This window comes from Vombatus ursinus, unplaced genomic scaffold, assembly GCF_900497805.2.
Source record: "Vombatus ursinus unplaced genomic scaffold, bare-nosed wombat genome assembly UNPS02008961.1, whole genome shotgun sequence".
Taxonomy (NCBI): Eukaryota; Metazoa; Chordata; class Mammalia; order Diprotodontia; family Vombatidae; genus Vombatus; species Vombatus ursinus.
Genome location: NW_020948739.1, coordinates 5,835,876 through 5,855,497, shown reverse-complemented (window position 1 = coordinate 5,855,497; position 19,622 = coordinate 5,835,876). Strand labels below are relative to the sequence as shown.

At 37.9% G+C, this 19,622-nt stretch overlaps 1 protein-coding gene across 1 annotated transcript in view; it reads left to right on the top strand.

Annotated features, from left to right (window-relative positions):
* RGS22 (regulator of G protein signaling 22) overlaps nucleotides 1-19,622 on the top strand; it is a 142,151-nt gene that overhangs the window by 110,288 nt on the left and 12,241 nt on the right. The window contains exons 19-21 of the mRNA XM_027849940.1: nucleotides 6,275-6,346; nucleotides 10,786-10,947; nucleotides 14,318-14,497. Coding sequence (XP_027705741.1) covers nucleotides 6,275-6,346; nucleotides 10,786-10,947; nucleotides 14,318-14,497 — 414 coding nt within the window. The remainder of the gene's footprint in view (nucleotides 1-6,274; nucleotides 6,347-10,785; nucleotides 10,948-14,317; nucleotides 14,498-19,622) is intronic.

Below are 19,622 nucleotides of genomic sequence, written 5' to 3'. Positions count from 1 at the left end.
AGAAGACACTTCTCATAATGTAACTACAGTTACATTAGCTAGAATTTGAACTATTCAAATGAGTTGTTGACACCCAAAATACATGGGAGGCGATAAAAGGTAAAGAGAGTGATCTTTTATTATCCCTGTTTCTTACAGAAGTTTAACCAATATAAGGCACTCCCCAATGTAGAAAAAACATGCATCTTAGGATCATTCTGGTTATAAAGGATTACAAATTTTGGAGGAACAAAGTATTCTTTTTTAAAAATTTTCTCTGTAATGAAGCTTTGAGTAGAAAGATAGTACTTCTAAAATGATTTAATATGAAATATAGTTTAGATGAGAGGCAATATAAAGTAGCAAATAGAAGACTGACCTTGGAATTAGGAATGCACAGGTTCAAGTATGTCCCTGGCTGTTCTAGCTATATGACCTTTGGTAAGAGATTTAAACTCTTAGTCCTCCAGGCAAATCTCTAAAAGAAGTGAAGATTACCTGATAATATGCATTCATAAGAAGAGTTTCCAGCACAGGAATCTCCCTACATTGATGAAAACCCAAATCCCAGATTTAAATCCCATTAAAATAGCAATGATAATAGTTTAAACATAGTGGCTAACTTGAGTTTTTATATTCCTTAACCTCTGGAGTACACTCAAAATATCCATTTCAGGATCAGAATGTTAACCCTTACAGATTTTTTACTATTTTTACTTTCATAGAATCACAGAATCTTAGAGCTGAAACTGCTTTTAAAAGGTCCCTTAATCCTTCCTCTAGTCTTTAAGAACCATTAAAATTAAACTATCCTAAAATAAGTCTTTTTTAAAGTATTTATTATTTTTTAACATTCTTTTTAAATTTTTAGTTCCAGATTTGCTCCCCACCTCCCAAAACTTTCTCCACCCACTGAGAAGGCAAACCATATGAAATCAAATATACATGTAAAATCATGCAAAATGTATCAACCATACTGAAGGGGGGGGAAGCAGAAGAAAAAAAAAAGAAAGAAAAAGAAAAGAAAGTGAGAAAATTATATTTCAGTCTGCACTCAGCATTCATCAGTTCTCTCTCTGGAGGTGGATAGCATTTTTTTCATCATGAATCCTGTGAAATTGTTTTGGATCACTGTATTGATCAGAATAACCAAGTCTTTTACAGTTGATCATCATTACAACAGTGTGGTTACTGTGTACAATGTTCTCCCAGTTCTTCTCACTTCACTTTGCATTGGTTCATATAAGTCTTGTCATATATTTTTTTCTGAAACCACCCCCCCATCATCATTTCTTATAGCATAATAGTACTCCATCACATTCATATGCAACAACTTCTTCAGCTGATGAGGTTGGCATCTAGACCCCAGAAAGGAAAAACCCTGGACTTTCCCACATGGCCAGATCTCTAACGTTTGCCTGAGGCTATAATCCCATCAACTGGCCTTTTGTTATTGCCTACACCCAACCTTCCAGTTCTGTTACCTTTACCCTAGCCTAACCCTCCATTGTCTTATATCCCTATGGCCCCAGGTCACTTTCGTCCTAGCTAGGCTCCATTCTCCCTTGGTCAAGTGGTCCAGGTCTCGGCATTCTATTACCTCACAGTCCCGAAAACTACTTGGCCACTCCTAGATTCCTCCCACAGTCTTTCTGTATATAAGGTCCATCTTGTCTCCATTAAGGTGCTCAGATTCTTATAATCTAGCCAAAGGCTTAGATTCTTAAAATCCAGCCAATGTTCAGACTCCTTAAGAGTCTGCCCAATATGACGGATGTTCTAATAAACCTAGTCTTTAGCTGAAAGAAGGCTTGGGTCGAATTCTTTCAGGCAGGACCGACGTGTCGTGATCTTGGGGTCCTAGCACCCCTAAACCTCTAGACTTCATCACAGCCATTCCCCAATTGATGAGTGTCCCCTCAGTCTCCAATTCTTTGCCACCACAAAAAAATGTACTGTAAATATTTTTGTGTGTGTGTATATATATATACTTTTTCTTTTATTTCTTTGGGGGTACAGATCCAGTAGTGGTATTGCTAGATCAAAGGGCATACACTGTCTTATAGCCCTTTGGGCATAGTTCTAGATTCTTCTCCAGAATGGTTGGATTAGTTGAACTAGTGAACTTGTTTAGGAACAGTTCATCAATATACCTATTTTCCCTTATCCCCTCCAGCATTTGTCATTTTTTAAAGGTGGTACCTCAGAATTGTTTTAATTTGCCTTTCCCTAATCAAGAGTGATTTAGATGGGGCAACTAGGTGGCTTAGTGGATAGAGCTCAGGCCTTAGAATTAGGAGGACCTGAGTTCAAATCCAGCCTCAGACACTTGACACTTACTAGCTGTGTGACCCTGAGTAAGTCACTTAACCCTGATTGCCTCACCAAAAACCAAAACAAACAGAAAAAAAAGAGTGATTTAGAGCATTTTTTCATATGATTAAAGGTAGCTTTGATTTCTTCTGAAAACTGGCTGTTCATATCCTTTAATCATTTATCAATTGGGGAATGGCTTTTCTTTTTTATAAATTTGACTCAGTTCCCTATATATTTGAGAAATGAGGCCTTTATCAGAGAAACTTGCTGTAAAATTTTTCATAGGCTTTATAGACTTAATTGTCTATGGTACCTTTTACAAAATGTAATATCCCTAATTATCTCTTTCAATTAGGTTTATTTTTGCTTTTGCTTTGTCTGAGATCATGATTGCCACCTCTCCCCTGTTTACTTCAGCTGAATTGTAATGGACTCTTCTCCAGCCTTTCACTTCAACTCTGTATGTATCTGTTTCAAGTGTGTCTCTTGTAAACATTCTGCTATCTGCTTCGGTTTTGTGGGTGAGTTCATCTCATTCACCTTCAGTTATGATCACTAACTGTATATCTCCCTCCATAGCATTCTCTTCTGTTTATTCTTCTTTCTCTTTCTCTTTTTGTCCTGTCCCTCATCAAAAGTCTATTTTGCTTCTAACCACTACCTTCCTAATTGCCCTCTCACTGCACATCTCCCCCCCCCCCCAATATATCTTCCTTCTCCTCCTATCTCTCTATTGGGTTAGATAGATTACTGTGCCCAACTGTGTATGTGCATGAGTGTGTGCGTGTGCGTGTGTGTGTGAGAGAGAGACAGAGACAGAGACAGAGACTGAAAGTGAGATTCCAGCATTGCCTGCCACCACCACCCCTCCAGCCAACATTTTCCCCTTCATTAGAAAAGCTCTTCCTTACATGCCTCCTTTATGTAAGAAAATCTGTCCTTTTCTACCTCTCCCTTCCCCCTTCTCCAAGTGCATTCCTCTTTCTCACCCCTACATTTTTTTTTTTTTGGAGATCATCCCAACATAATGGACTAACACCCACGCCCTCTATCTATGCAGACTCCTCTTAACTGCTCCAATAAAGATAAAGTTCTTTGAAGTTACAGGTATCCTCTTACCATATAGGAATGTAAACAGTTTAACACCATTGAGTCCCTTACATTTACTCTTTGATGTTTTAAGTTGTTATGCTTCTGTTTGAATGTCAGATTTTCTATTCAGCTCTGGTCTTTTTTTTTTTTCTTTGCCTGTTCTATTTTCATTACTCTTTTTAAAAAATAGTATTCTATTTTTTCCAATTACTTGTAAAGACAATTTTTTAACATTCACTTTTCAAATGAAATTTTCAGTTCCAAATTTTCCCCATCCCTCCCCACCCTCCTCCCTAAAATGGTAAGCAATTTGATATAGCTTATATATATGCAATCATGTAAAACACATTTCCATATTAGTCATGCCATGAAAGAAGAAACAGAACAAAAAGAAAAAAAACTGAAAAAAGTAAAGTGAAAATAACATGCTTCAATCTGCATTCAGACTCCATCAGTTCTTTCTCTAGGATGTGGATAGCATTTTCCATCATGAGGCTTGGAATTGTCTTGGATCATTGTATTGCTGAGAAGCAGCTCTGGTCTTTTCATCAGGAATACTTGGAAGTCCTCATTTTCATTATATATTCATTTTTTCCCCTGAAAGATTATACTCAGTTTTACTGGGTAGGTTACTCTAGATTGTAACCTGAGCTCCTTTGCCCTCCAGAATATCATATTCCAAGCCTTCTGCTCCTTTAATGTGGAAGCTTCTAAATCTTGTGTGAGCTTGACTGTGGCTCCATGATATTTGAATTGTTTCTTTCTGACTGCTTGCAATATTTTCTCCTTGATCTGGGAGCTCTAGAATTTGGCTATAGTATTCCTAGGAGTTCTCATTTTGGGATCTCTTTCAGAAGGTGACTAGTGGGTTCTTTCAATTTCTACTTTACCCCCTGGGTCTAAGATATTAAGGCATTTTTTTTTTGTAATTTCTTGAAACATATCGAGGCTCTTTTTTTGATTATGGCTTTCAGGTAGTTCAATAATTCTTAAATTATCTCTTCTCAATCTGTTTTCCAGGTCAGTTGATTTTCTGATGAGGTATTTCTTATTTTCTTTTTTTTTTCTCATTCTTTTGACTTTGTTTTATTGTTTCTTTAAATCTCATAGAGTCATTAGCTTCCCCTTGCCAATTCTAATCTTTAAGAAATCATTTTCTTCGGTGAACTTTTGTACCACTTTTTCCATTTAGCCAAGCCTGCTTTTAAAAGTATTCTTTTCTTCAGTGAATTTTTGTGACTCTTTTACCATTTAAAAGCATTCTTTTCTTCAGTGAATTTTTGTGACTCTTTTACCCATTCTGTTTTTTAAGATGTTATTTTCTTCAGTATTTTTTCACGCTTCTTTTACCAAGCTGCTAATTATCTTTTTATAATTTTCTTGTATCACTCTCATTTCTTTCCCCATTTTTGTCCTCTACCACTCTTATCTCTTTCTTTAATGCTTCCAGGAATTCTTGCTGGCCTTGGGTCCAATGAGCATTTTCCTCTGAGGCTTTGCTTGTAGCTATTTTCACTGCTGTCTTCATCTAACTTTGTGTCTTGGTCTTCCCTTCCATCATAGTAGCTTTTTATGGTCAAGTTCTTTTTTGGTTGTTTACTCATTTTTCCAGCCTATTTCTTAATTTTAAATTTTATATTAAAGTTGGGTTCTGCTCTCCTGGGAGTGGGGAGGCACTGTGCCAAACTTCAGGCATTTTTGTGCTACAGTTGTCAGAGCTAGTTCTGGGTATCTGCAAGTTTTTGTTACCCTGGTAGTGTTATCCTGGGAGAGATGTGGTCACTGCTGTCTTGGTCTGCGCACTGGTTTTTACCCAGAAAGGGCCCCTGCTCCCCTGCAGCCACACGTACTATTGCTCCTCCTTGTCCTGGAACCGTGACCAGGTCCCTTGTTCTCACGCTGCTTTTGGCCCTGGAGCTGTGTGACCAAGACTTTTGCTCCCTTGAGACCAATCGCCAATTCTCTCTGCCCTTGTACTGCAACCTAGAGCTGCTTATGGGCAATAGAGATGCCAATCAACACCAGCCGTATGCAGTGCCAGCAGCACGTCTCCTGTAATCTCTTTCTGACCATTTGTCTGACCCCTTGCCATCTCTGGGCTCAGAGCTCTTGAAGCCGCTGCTGCTGCTGTCACAGCTGTCTCTAAGGCTCACCACTGGTGCTCTTGTAGTGCTCCAGACCTGCACCCAACCCAGTGTTACAGACTTTCCTCGCAGACCTCCTAAATTGTTGTAGGTTAGAAAAGTGTCTCCCTCTGACCTTTTGTTGGCTCTGCAGCTCCAAAATTTGATTTGAGGCATTATTTTAAAGTTGTTTAGAGGGAAATATCAGGAGAGTTCTTCAGGGTCCAACCTGTACTCCGCCATCTTGGCTCCATAAGTATTTTTAAAAAAAAGTTCCCAAAGCTGTTTCTTAACATCCCTCAGCAATCTCTACCAAAGATTAATGATAGTAATCATCAGTAATACTTTCTTGAAATCTAGTGTATCAATATACACTATTGCAGCAACATTTTTTCTTTCTGTGCTCAGTAAATATCAGAACACCTGACCACCGTTATGTGTGTATGTGTATTTACCTTTCACGTACATTTAATTTATGTGACAATATGACAATAGCAATAACTTCACCACTTTTTGTGGATGGTTATGAATGGACAATAACACCTTTTTATTGTATGATTGTGCTCGAGTATGCCATTTCTAACCATATCTTTTTATTGTTTTTATGGAGTACAGCAGAATTTATTTCAGAGCAACCTTCAAGCAGCTTAATCTCTCTTATTGTATGTAATTAGGTGCCAAGATCTGCTCTTATTATCCCTAGCCCCACAGGCCTGTCACATGAACTAATATCCCTAACATGTTTTACTTGCTCCACCCTGCAGGCCTCACGCAGGCCATCTCTTGGGACTGGCTCCCGTTCCAGCAAGAAGTACGCAACAGGCATCCGGTCTGAGGTAGGGGTTCAGGATCTCCTCCTTGATGGTGCCCCCTTTCTGCTATTCTGACTGCTTGCCAGATTTCTGACTTCTTCTGTCGTACTTTGATCTAATTAATTCCCGTGTATTCCCTGGTTCTTGACTGTTTACCTGTGTCTTGACTTTCATAAATATACATGTTCCCTCAGCTGACTTCTACAGGTCCAACAACATCTCAACTATCAGCTTCTAGGCACTCTCTGCTTCCGGCATTTTCTTGTGTTTGACTGTTATATTTCATTTCCTGGCTTCCCTTGACTCTGCCTTGGTGTCCTTTTTTGGTTTTTTTTTTTCCCTTCAGCTCCTTTGGACACTGGTTGCTCTCTCAGAACCTGCTGCCATTTATGCCTATTTCTTAATCACATAAATTCCATGTGTTGTCAAACTGATCAGAACCAATCATCTCTATTACTTTAGCTTCCTTGTTGCTGTCATTTTCCATAAATCAACAGTTTTTATGGTTGCTCCATGTTTTCCATCAGTACAAGCTTCAAGTACTTCTTTAGACATTCTTGCTTGTAACTTAGTGGTCACTTCACCTCACTATAAAGCCTGATTCCTGTATTGGTCCCCTCCATTATGCAATAATTCCTCATAATTGGTCTTGGATAGATTCACAGAATCTCTGAGTTGAAAGGCATTGGAGCCATCTAGGCCAGACTATGCCTGAACAAGAATTCCCTTGACAATACCCTCTATGAGTGGGTTTTGTTAAAGACTCCTTTTAGGAGAGAACCTCATTATCTCTCCAAACAGACCATTCTTTTTCTAGGTAGCTCTAATTGTTAGGAAGTTTTTCACTTGTCTCAGGCCCAAATCTTCCTTTTGGAAATATTCAGCCATTTCATCCTAGTTGTTTTCTCTGCAGTCCAGGAGAACAACTCTTCCCCAGGCTAGCACCTTAAATACTTGCAGCTCTCATGTCCCCACTTCAGTTTTTTCTCAAACCAATTTCTTTCAACCAAACTTAATGTGGTCATACTAGTCCCTCCTCCAGACACCCTCCAAGTTTATCTCAATTTTTTTTTTTACCAGACCTATAATGTAGAGAGTGCCAAGTGAGGAACTTTCTCTAATGATGTACATTGGCACTTTCTCACATTGGCACTTTCTCTTCAATGTATAGTCTTAGAGAGCAGCCTGGGGCTTGTCCACAATCACACATCCACTATGTAACAGATGCAAAACCTGAAAACCCAGATCTTCCTGACCCTAATGCTGCTACATCTCCTTACTCTCCTTCCTAAAGTGGAAGGAGCTGAAGGAACAGTTACTGAAACTGAAGCTAATGTGTTGGCCAAATGTGGTCTGAACAGGACAGAATACAGAATGACTCCATCACTTCAGCAGTCCTGAAGTGCCTTTCAACTGCCTTTCAACGTCTCTGAAGATATCTGTAGCTTTGTTAATCACCAAGGCACACCCTTCACTCTGCCCCTAAAATTCCTAGATAACTTTCAGAAAAACCACTGTTTGTCTTCCCTGTCTCTTACTAAAGTGAAAAATCTGACTCTTCTACTTAAAACCTGAGTGACTTTATAAGTTATTTGCCTCAGTTTCCTCATCTGTAAAATGATGGAGTTAGGCAAGATGACCTCTGAGATCCCTTCTGGTTTTAAATCTATGATACTTTCAACTTTTATTTATAAAGTTGATTTTTTTTTAACCCAAGTACAAGGTTTTCCTTTGATCCTTGGTAAATTTCATCTAATTGAATTTGGTCAATATTCTAACCTTTCAGGATCATTTTGGATCCTAAATCTGTCATCAAACATGTTAGTGATTCCTCCTAGCTTTGCATCATTGGCAAATTTGATGTTTACCCCTGTCTCAGACTTCCTTATTATTCACTCTATCCACTCTCTCAAGTGGTAACCTCATCAGCTTCCATGGGTCTGATCTTCTCTATGTAGATGACTGCCTGATCTATATATTTCATTTTCCACCAAGAGTTCTGCTTGGTTTTGACTCCAAGAACATCATACCCACACACCAAGGACCCCTTGATTGTCCTCCCCCTTTTCATCTTCCTTTTGTATGTTGTCTTCCTCATTACATCATAAGGTCCTTAGGGACAGGTACTGCCTTTCCTTTTCTTAATTATATCCCTAACCCTTAGCACAGTGCGTGGCACATAGGAGGCACTTAATCAATGTATACTGAATTTAATCAAATTTAATATATCCAGCCTTATACTCTTCCTGAGCTCTAGTCCCTCATCAATGGCTACCTATTGGACACTTCCAACAGATTAATCTATAGACATCTCAAGTCCAACATGTCTAAAATAGAAACTCTTGTTAATTCCCTTCCCCCCCACCCCAACTCACTATGCATCCAAACTTCCCTATTACTCTTGGGGGCACCATCCTCTTTCCATTCATTCAGTCTCACAGTCTCAATGTTATCCTTGATTCCTCAATCTCACTCGCCCTACATATCCAACTAGTTGCCAAGTCTTATCATTTCTTTCTCAACATCTCTGCCATGTACCCTTTTCTTTCCACTTACACTGTAGTTGAGGCCCTCATTGCCTCTTTCTTGCCTGGACTATTTCATTAGCCTTCTTATTACTCCCCTGGCTTCAATGTGCTCCCGCCACAGTCCATTCTCCGTACAGCCACTAAAGTCATTTTCCTAAATCACAGTTTTGACCCTATCACTCCCTTACTTAAAAGTAAAATCCTGTGGTTCCATATTGCCTCGAGGACAAAGTATAAATTCTGCTATTAAAAGCCCTTAGCAACATGGCTCCAACCAACCTTTCCAGCTTTGTTACACATTACTAACCCCTCCTAGCCTTCTTGTTCTTCCTTAGATATGATACTCTGTCCCCCATCTCTGTGCCTTTGCTAGAACTGCTTCCTGTGCCTGAAATGCACTTCCTCCTCATCCTTTGTCTCCTTTAAGACTCAGCTAAAGCACGCCCTTTTAAGAAAGCTTTCCTGATCCCCATAGCTGCTGATCTCTTCTTCCCCAAAATCCCCGTGCATTCATTTTACATATATTCTTTACATACACATGTATATGTGATTCCTCCTCTTAGAATGTAAGTTCCCTGAGGGCAGTGACTTTTATTTTTATCTCTGTATCCTTTATGCTTAATGTGGTGTCTGACATAGATAGTTTAATAAATGCTTGCTTGCTTGCATGCATGATTACTTGCTTGATAAAGTAGTAAGTTCATTCTCATGGGAAATCTACAGACAGAAGCAGATTGACCACTCCTCAAGGTTTCCACTAGATTACAAGATTCTTGAACCCTGTCTCTTCTAAACATATATCTTCTATAGGACCTAGAAGAGTATTCTGCCATGCAGTTCAACCGAGGCATTTAATAAATATCTGTTCAATTGAATGTTATAAAGCCATTTCATGCCTAGATACCCAAAATAGGGGTTGGGCTAAATGACCTACAAAGTCCCTTCTAATTCTCAGATAATGAAATTTCTACAAAATAAAAGAGAGAGTATGAAGGATGAACTGAAGTTCCCTTTCAAATGATGATATATTTTACATTGGAATGGCATTGGATTTCTCTTTTCAGTTTTGTCCTCTTTTCATTTGCCTTCTTTCAATATGTTTCAATGTTCCAAAGAATTCTTTACAATTTAGCAGATGTTTTTTGAGAGTTTCTGTGATTGAAAAATTCATCATCCTACAACCAGTGTGGCAATGAAACTCTCTGAACTTCCATAGTCTGGTTCTTGGATGGCAAACATAATATGCCACCAAACCTATTTTCAAAACCTTTCCAGTTTGGTATAAGACTTACCATGATATGCACTACAGTGACAGAGGAGAACTCTGGGTCACTTCCAAACCCAGGCATCAGATGTGCCAGAGCAAGACTTTAGTGGATATGTCAATATATAAGGATAATAGATTGGATGATACCAAGCTACACTTCTCTATTGGTTCCTTTTTCTAGAGTAATATATTGGGTAACCTCTGTTTCTTGATAATAGTGACATACTTTAAGCTGGATTGGCTAAATTGATCTTTAAATCAAAAACTGATGCATTTGCTAAGTGATTGTGTATTTACCCTTTTAGCACAAAGCTCTTATTGTGCAATAAAAAGTAGTTTGTGATCACAGTTATAACTTATGACAGTTTTCATTATTATACAATATAGTCTTTCATTCTAAATAATACATTTATTTTCTCTATACTCCACCCCTTAAAAAAGTGTTGCTCCCTCTGTGTCCTGTCTCCAAAAAGAGACAAGACAGTAGACAGTAGACCCGAGGAAGGAAAATGCCAAGATCTATAATATTTATGTCATAACTTTTAAAAATAAGGGTTAGGAAATAGGAGTTGGAAAACTTAACCTAACTAATGCCTTTTTTATTGGAAAGGTTGGAGAGATTGAAAAAAAAAACAAAGCTCATTTGTTGTATTTTCTGTTATGAACAGCCTGAGGAGAGTAAATGGATAGCTTCATCTGCTGACATTATTGCTTTCCGTAAAGCATTATTGAACCCTCTAATAGCAAAATTGTTTCAACAATTTGTATCATTAAAAGGAGATTTATTGGGAAATGGAGTACTCTTCTGGCAAGAGGTTCAAAAATATAAGGTACTGTAATAAACTGAAATAAACCACTTATTTATGTTAAAGAGAAAATGCATAGAAATTTCAGATTTTTAACTGAGTAGAAAATGTGCAAATGATAGATATGTTTTTCATTAATTTAATTTTAAAACATTGTTCCTTTCTCCATTCATATATAAACATTAAAGTGTATATTATTCAACTGTTGGACAATAACAAAATGGTTAATATCCTAGATCCTTTTGTGTTTATATATAGCATGAAATAATAGTGAACTTTGAAAGAAAATTGTCCATTTTAAAGTGAATTAAAATTTGACCTATAGTAATATGCCATTATATTCATTATAACACTTTAAATCTTATTTCTGCATATTGTTTATAAACATACCACACATACACTTTTCTGTCATATTTCTATGTTTGCCACTGTAACCAAGGAAACGAAAAGTAAATTTCTTCCACTCATAGGAGCTATAACAAAGATCATGGATTACAAATAAATCAATAAAGGAAAAAATTATTCTATAGGAATAATAACTAACATTTATATAGCTCTTTATGGTTTACAACATATTTTCTTCACAATAGTTTTGTAAAGTAGATAATATGAGCATTATTATATTTTATGAGCATTTTTACATGTTAATATAATTAATTAAGTATATAATGTTCGTATGTTATATGAACATTATTATATTTTATAACCAAGGAAAGCTTTCCATAGTTACACCCAGATTTGTAAGTGGCAGAGCTGAAATTTGAACTCAGATCTCCTGAATCTGAGACCATTGCTAATTTTCTCCTTTCCAAAGAATGAGTGATTAGACAAAAACCATTTATTTTCAGATTGTTAAATTTGATCAAAAAAATTTTATAATTCAAAGAGGTAACTTCACAATTATCTAGTTCAACTAGTTCAATTAACTAGTTCAACAGTCAGGCCTCTGACTGAACACTTGTAGGGATGAGGAGATCACTACTTGACCCTTTCACTTTGAACTTTTAACTACTAAAATTTTTGGCTTATATTTCTTTGCAAAAGCTTCTAAGCTGTTCATCTCATTCTTTTTTATTTTTAAACTAGGCCTTTTAATCACACTTAGTGTCCTTGTGGCCATTTCATTGTCTTTTCTGATATTTTACTTACAGTTATTTCAGAATTTTTCTCCTTCCTTTGGTATTTTGTCCTGAGATTCTTTTACCCCATAGTATTTTGTCATATTAGGAATCTTCCTTTGCTTACTGATTTCCTTCATCATAATATACACACAGCACCCCATCCACAATTAGCTCCTGGTTTGTTTTTGAGAGGAGATGCAGTTATGAGTGGCTATTGCAGCTTCTCGGTGATTCCCCACTATACCTGCTGTTAGTTCCAAATTTCCTTTGATTCAGTTTCCTCCGGAGTTTTTAGCACTCAGAACCTTTAGAACAGAGCCTGTGAGCACAGGGCAGGATGCTAATAGTGGGGCCCCTTGCATTTTTCTTTGCTTTTTTTTTGTTGTTGGGGAGCAGGGGAGGATTGCTTTTCAGGAATATTTTCTTTTCTTTCTCCACTTTTGATTTTTCTTTTTTGGGCTTATTTTTGAGATGGTAGGGGAAGAGAACTAGAAATACCTAGCAGTTTTCACTAACTATCTCACCAGAAGTTCAATCACTGAATTTTTAAACCCAAGTGTGAAACTTTATTTTTAGTCTTGTTTAATTTCTTTCTTTTTTTTTTTTTTAGTTTGCTCGGTCATTCTAACCCAACCTACCACATCTCTCAAAAAAATCCTATGACGGTTATCTATCATAAACTTGATTACATTTATGTTGAATTATAAATTTCATACAGCTATACAAGTAAGCCAAGCTACACCACATGGCAGAGGAAGAAAATGACACAATATAATGTCGTGGGCATGGCCTACCCCCATAAATGCCCTATTTTTGTGCATTTGTGTGGTTTTTCATTCCAGGCTTGAATATTGCCTTATCTGGCAAATAGTCTTGGTTTTCCCCATTCACCTAGGTGTTTATGTAAATTAACTGGTAGGACATATTTCAAGACTTTTGGCTTAGAATGACTTTGAGTTGAATGCACTAATTCATTAGGGTTCACCAATCTGCATCCCAGGTATTTCATAATCTAAGAAATTAAAACTGCTACTATTTGTTCAGTAGTTTAATGTTTGCAAAGTGCTTTACGTATACTTTCTCATTTGCATACTTTCCAGTATCTCTTTCCAGTTTCTCAGGTCTGTTAATATATTATATCTTTTGATATAACTGAAGTGCCCTCATGATTAAAGTATCTTCATTAAGGAAGTTATTTTCAATTCAGTAAATATTAAATGCCTATCATGTTCAGGGCTCTGTGCTGAATATTAAGAACAAAAAGATGACATTAGACCCAGTCACTACCTTTAAGAAGCTCGTACTCTGTGAGGGAGCTTCACAAATTGAGCTAACACAAATCAGCTGAGGAAAATCAAGAGCATAACCATCAAGAACATGCTGTCCCCCCTTACCTCTACCTCTTCCCTGGCTTCCTCCAAGGCTCAGCTCAAGTCTCATTTTATTGGAGACCATTCCTGGTGCCCCTAACTGCTAGTACTCTCCCCTTTGAGAATACCTTCGATATAGACACAGCTAGATGAGACATTGGAAAGAGTACTTGACCTAGAGTTACAAAGTTACAAAGACCTGAGGGAAAAGTGAAATAGTATAGAGGGAGGAGAGAAGAGGGCCCAGAAAAGAGCCCTGTGGGACACCCAGGGTTAGTGGATGTGACCTGAATGAACATCCAGTGCAGGAGGAGCCAGACAGGTAGGAGGAAAAGTAAGGTAAAAGAGAAAAGCCAGACAGGTAAGAGGAAAACCTGTCTGGGGAGAGTGGTGTCCCAAAAACCCAGGAGAAAAGGGTGATGGACCGTGGCAAAGGCTGCAGAGAAGTCAAGAAAAATGAGGGTGGAGAAAAGGCCTTTGGATTTGACTGTTAGAAAATCACCAGTAGCTTTGAAGAGAGGCATTTCAATGGAATGAGGGGGTAGGAAATTGGATTATAGGTAGCTATGAAGAAAGATATTTGTAAAGCACTTTGCAAACCTTAAAGCCCTGTATAAATGCTAGCTATTATTATGACTCATCTGTAAAATTAGGCATCTGGACTAAATGGCTCTGAGCTCTCAGCTGAGTTCCTTTATTTCAAGACCTAATACAGTTTATACCACTTTTAGTTAGTCAGTTAATCAAATAAGCATTTTTTTAGGGACTTATTGTGTGTCAGGCACTATGCCAAAAGGTCCAGAGAGGTTGAGTGATTTGCCAAAAGGCATGCAGGTTTAGTCAATAGTTAATAGGGAGCACCTGAATATTTGACTCTTTCTTCTTTCTTCTCTCATTGTGTAGGACTTGTGCCATTCTCACTGTGAGGATGCTATTATCCAGAATAAGATCACAACTATCATCAACTGCTTTATTAATTCCAGTATTCCACCAGCTCTGCAAATTGACCTTCCATTTGATCAAGCTCAGAAGATTATAGAGCACAGGAAAGAATTAGGACCCTACATATTTAGAGAGGCACAGGTAAGAAACCTGTGCGAAATGTGGCTAAACAACTTTAAAACTGACTAAAAATCAAGGTATTTTTATTCATTTGTATTATTCATATGGATAAATATAGATAGATGTATTTGGTAAGGAAAAAAATTGGTTTCTCAGTTCTAAGATCATTTTTCTTTAAATGTAAAATATTTCTATATACCACTGAGATGTAGGAGTAAATATGATTCACCCTATACAACAAATTAAATATTTGAATTTTTATAATTTTAGTCTCAGTTTTGCAAACCTCTTCTACTTCCTCTTCATTCCCTTTCCTCTTCCCTCATTTCTTTTTCAAATGTCTGCTACTGATGCAATCACTTTTGGGGTCAGTTTCCTTAATGGTTTTTCTTTGTTAGAAGGGATAAATCAGGAAATTAACGAATTGTTAAAAAAAAAAGGCATCAATAAAAACATGATAAATATAAATAAAAATATTGGAAAATATAAATAAAATAAAAATAAATTATCAGCTACCACAAATTTTTGTAAAACATGTGGGTCCAAAAATATGTTTATCTTGGAAGATAGGAAAATTTACATATTCCACAAAATAAATGAGGTGAAACTCAAATACCCACTTTACATAAAGTTTACATAAAGTTTTTACAAGTTTGGTAAAGGAAAATCTGGCTATCTAACCCATTAGAGTTATTTTCTTTAAAAGAAAATTGGGAAACTGAAGACCAGAATGACTTATCTGAGATAATAATACAGAGCTGAGACAGAACAGGGGTGTAAAGCCAAGCATTTATTGAGCGCTTACTGGGTCCAAGGCAGTGTGTTAGGTGCTGGAGATACAAAGAAAAAGAACTAAATAGTGTCCGCCTTTAAAGAGCTCACTGTGAGCGGTCTGGGATGCAGTATAAGTAGCTTGAATTTTCTGCCCAAGGCCAGCATCGTTGGGATCTGGTACATTTGCTGAACCTGACCAGTATATAAATTGTGTGTGTTCAGCCCAGTCTGACTCTTCATGACCCCATGGACCATGCTGTCCATGAAGTTTTCTTGGCAAAGATACAGGAGTGGTTCGCCATTTCGGTATCCAGTGGGATTAAGGCAAACAGAGGTTAAGGGTCACACAGCTAGTAAATGTCTGAGGCTGGATTTGAACTCAGGTCTTCCTGCCTCTCAACCCAACACTCTGTCCCCTGAGCCACCTAGCTACCTCCTTTCCTGCACTGTTAGCCAAAGTGCTTGAAGCATGAAGCCCAGGTATGTATATATTCTCTTAGGGCTTAGAGTTTAAGGGAATAAGGGTACATAATTTGGGGGGATACCACCAGCTATTCAATATAGGGGATCTCACAAAAATATTTAGTAGACTAGGTGACAGACAGGAGCAGCAACACAGGGAGGGACATAATAAATAATAGAAGATTACTCTAAGATTCAGCATTATTATTTGTTATTTATTACTGTTATATGATGATGACCTGTTATATGATGATAAGACCATTGATAGAGTTTATAGAATTAATCTAGATATGTCTGGGTTTACCGGGATATATATCCAAGTCAGAGATCTGTTATCAAATTCTCAACCTCTACCTAGTTCTCCAGAAGAAATCTGTCCCTGCTTTAGTGATTTTAAAGTCACAACTTGGAAATTTAGAGACTTAGCAAAAAAAAAAAAGAAGAAGAAGAAGAAGAAGAAGAAGCATTTTCATTCTAACACTGGAAGGTTTTTATTTTGAAAGAGAAAGGATATGGGAATTGAAAACAGCTGGTTACACAGATAGTGGTAAAGAATAGAACTCCATTTTCTGGATGAAAATTTATGATATCCTAATGATAGGCTCTGGGTAATGAAGACAGTACATCTCAGGAGGACTGGAAAGAATGTGTTTGGCAAGAAACAAACTGATCATTGAAAACTGAGGAGATAAAAATAAATCCCTAGATAAAATTACAAAATTGGGTACTATAAAACTGGAAGATAGCAGGTATGCCATTAAAGGAAGAATAGGAGATGTGACAGTAATTTATAGGACACAGATGACAGAGAAAAGGGCTGTGGATAAAACTTAAAACCTCACATGTGTTTCTATATATTGGTATACAGCATTAACAAAGTAAACTTAAAGTTTTAATAAAAATACAATTGCATAGATATTCATAGCGAAAGAGCCAGTCTGAAAGCATTCATTAAGCCCTTACTGTGGTAAGCACAGGACATTTAAAGAAAGGCAAAGCTTCTCTCCCTTCAAAGAGCTTACAGTATATTAGGGAGAGACATGTTAAAAACTATATATATGCAAATATATGTGTATAGATACACAAACACACATATATACATATATGTATATATACACACATACACACACACATACAATATAAACTGAGTTGATAGAAGGTAGTATTAGAAAGGAAGGCACTAGCAGCGGGGGAGCACCAGGAACTTCTGCAGAAGGTAGGACTTGACCTGAGTCTTGAAAGGAGCCAGGGAAAGTAAGAGGAAGACATGAGAAGGAAGAGCATTTCAGACGTATAGAACAGCCAGTGGCAGGGCTTGAAGATGAGAGATAGAGTGCTGTTGTGTGACGAAAAGCAAGTCACCCAGTGTAGTTGCATGAAGGTAATAAAGTGTGTGAAGACTAAAAATGTAGGAAGTGACCCATTTATGAAAAATGTCAAGTGTCAAACAGAGGAGTTTGTATTTGATCCTGGAGGTAATAAGAAGCTGCTGCAGTTTATTGAGTAGGAAAGGGGTAGTATTGCCATATCTAATGCTTTAGCAAAATCACTTTGGCAGCTAAGTGGAAGGTGGACAGGAGGTGGGAGAGACTTGAGGCAGGAAGACTAATGAGGATGTTGCAGTGAGCCACAGGAGAGATGATGGCCTCAGATGTGAATGGAGAGGAGATGTATATGAGAGCTATTGTGAATGTAGAAATTGCAAGGTTTGATGCCACTTTGGATATTGAAATGACTGATGGAAGTTGAAGGTGACACTGAGGTTGCAAGCCCAGGTGATGGAGAAGATGCTAGTGCCCCTTGGCAGTAATAGGGAAGTTTAGAAGAGGGGAGAGGTTTGGGCAAAAGATGATGAATTCTTTTTTGGACGTGTTGAGTTTGAGATGTCTAATATACAACATAGTTGTATCTAATAATGTCTAATAGACAACTATATAGTTGTCAGTGTGGGGCTGTAGCTCTGCAGACTAAACCTAAATTTATAGATCTGGAAATCATCTCCATAGGAGAGATAATTGAATCCATGGGAACTGATGAGATAACCAAGTGAGAGCGTAGAGGGAAAAGAAAAGAGGAGCAGGAGGACACATCCTTTCTCTCTGAAATTCTCCACTAGTTTATCCTGTATATGCCTCATATAGAGAAGTCCTTGTGTAGCGAGTGGCACTTGATGACCCTTGAAGGAAGAGAGTTATTCTAAGAGGCAGAGGTGATGACAGAGAGCATTCCAGGCGTGGGAGAGAACTTGTGTAAGAGCATAGGGGCTGGACATAAGGGTGTCACGTCTGGAGAACAGCGTGTCAGCAAGTCAAGGGGAGTGATGGGCAATCAGTGTAGGAAGCCAGGCTACAGCTAGATTGTGAGGAACTGGCCGGCCAGACAGAAGACTCTATATCATATCCAGAAGCATGAAGGAGTCGCTGAAGCTTCTTGAACGGGGGCATAGCCTTGTCAAACTTGTGCTTTAGGGATTTCAATTCTGGCAGTTGTGTAGAGGGTGAATTGGAAAAAGAAGAGGTAAGATAGAGTACAGAGAGAAGTCTGGAAAAGTCTAGTGGCACCAGGTTTTATTGGCCTTTCATTAAATTCACTGAAAAGGTGTTTTTTAAAAATTAATCTCCTTCAGGATACAAAGCTAAATGTTAGGTATTGGGACAGACAAGGAGTTTAGCTGTCTGACCTCATAAAATTTACATTAAGTCTAATGGAGGAGGATACAATTCAAACAGATAACAGTACCACAAAATATTTACATGACACTTTTGTTGTTGTTTAGTCATTTCCATCATGTCTGACTTTTTGTGACCCCTTTGGGGCTTTCTTGGCAAAGATCCTGGAGTGGTTTGCCATTTCCTTCTCCTGCTCATTTTACAGGTGAGGAAACTGAGGCAAACAGGATTAAGTACCTTGTCCAGGGTCATACAACCAGTAAGTGTCTGAGACCGGGTCTGGACATGGGGTCTTCCCCTACTCCACCTAGCTCCATTAGATAGAGAGAAAATAGATTGAAAAGAGTAGGCAATGGATACAGGGAGACCTGCTATGAGGCTGTTACACTAGTCCAGGTGAATAGTAATGAGGGTTAAGGGGTATCAATGGAAAAGAACATTGGAGAACATCTGTCACAAGGACTTGGGAAGCTAGCAAAGGAAACAAGAAGTTGTGACCTAGGAAGAGAGTTTATCCAGTAGGCAGAAGTAATCAACAGGACCAAATGCTGCAAAGGTCTAGAAAAATAGATTGAGAAAATAGAGAAACGGGCCAGTAGTCGTGATAAGGTTGGAAAATACATTTAGTTGAAATAAAAGAGGTGGAGTTTAAGTTCAATATCAAGAAAACCTCATTCAGAATTATTGTAATTTGGTTCAGACCTGTGATTTCATGGCATAGTGAAGGGCCGGTGTGAAAATTCCTTCCACTGATGCAGATCAGTTACAGTGCCCTGTGATATTGAAGGGTTAAGTGATTTACCTGTAGTTAGTATCGTGGATTAGAGACATGACTTGAACACACATTTTCTTGGCCCATTTCTCTACCCCTCTGCCGCTCATCTGAAGATGGAATGGACTACCTTGGGAAATCACTAGGGGTCTTCAAGTAGAAACTGGATGACCACCTGTCAGGAAGCTATCAAAGGAACTCCTCCTATTTAGGAATAACCCAAACTGAATGACCTTTGAGGTCCCTTCCAGCTCAGAGATTTAGTATGCTTGACTACAATGCTTTCCACTGGAGCACCTTTTGGATGCTGTTTCTCCAGATTAATGCAGCCAAAGTCCACACACACACCAGTTGAGCACTAGGAAACACAAGGATTTGTGAAGAGTTTACTGAAAAGAAGCATAATTTAGTGTATAAGAAGGAAGGATTGGTGAGTATTTATTTAACAAGAAAATCCACAGTAAAATTT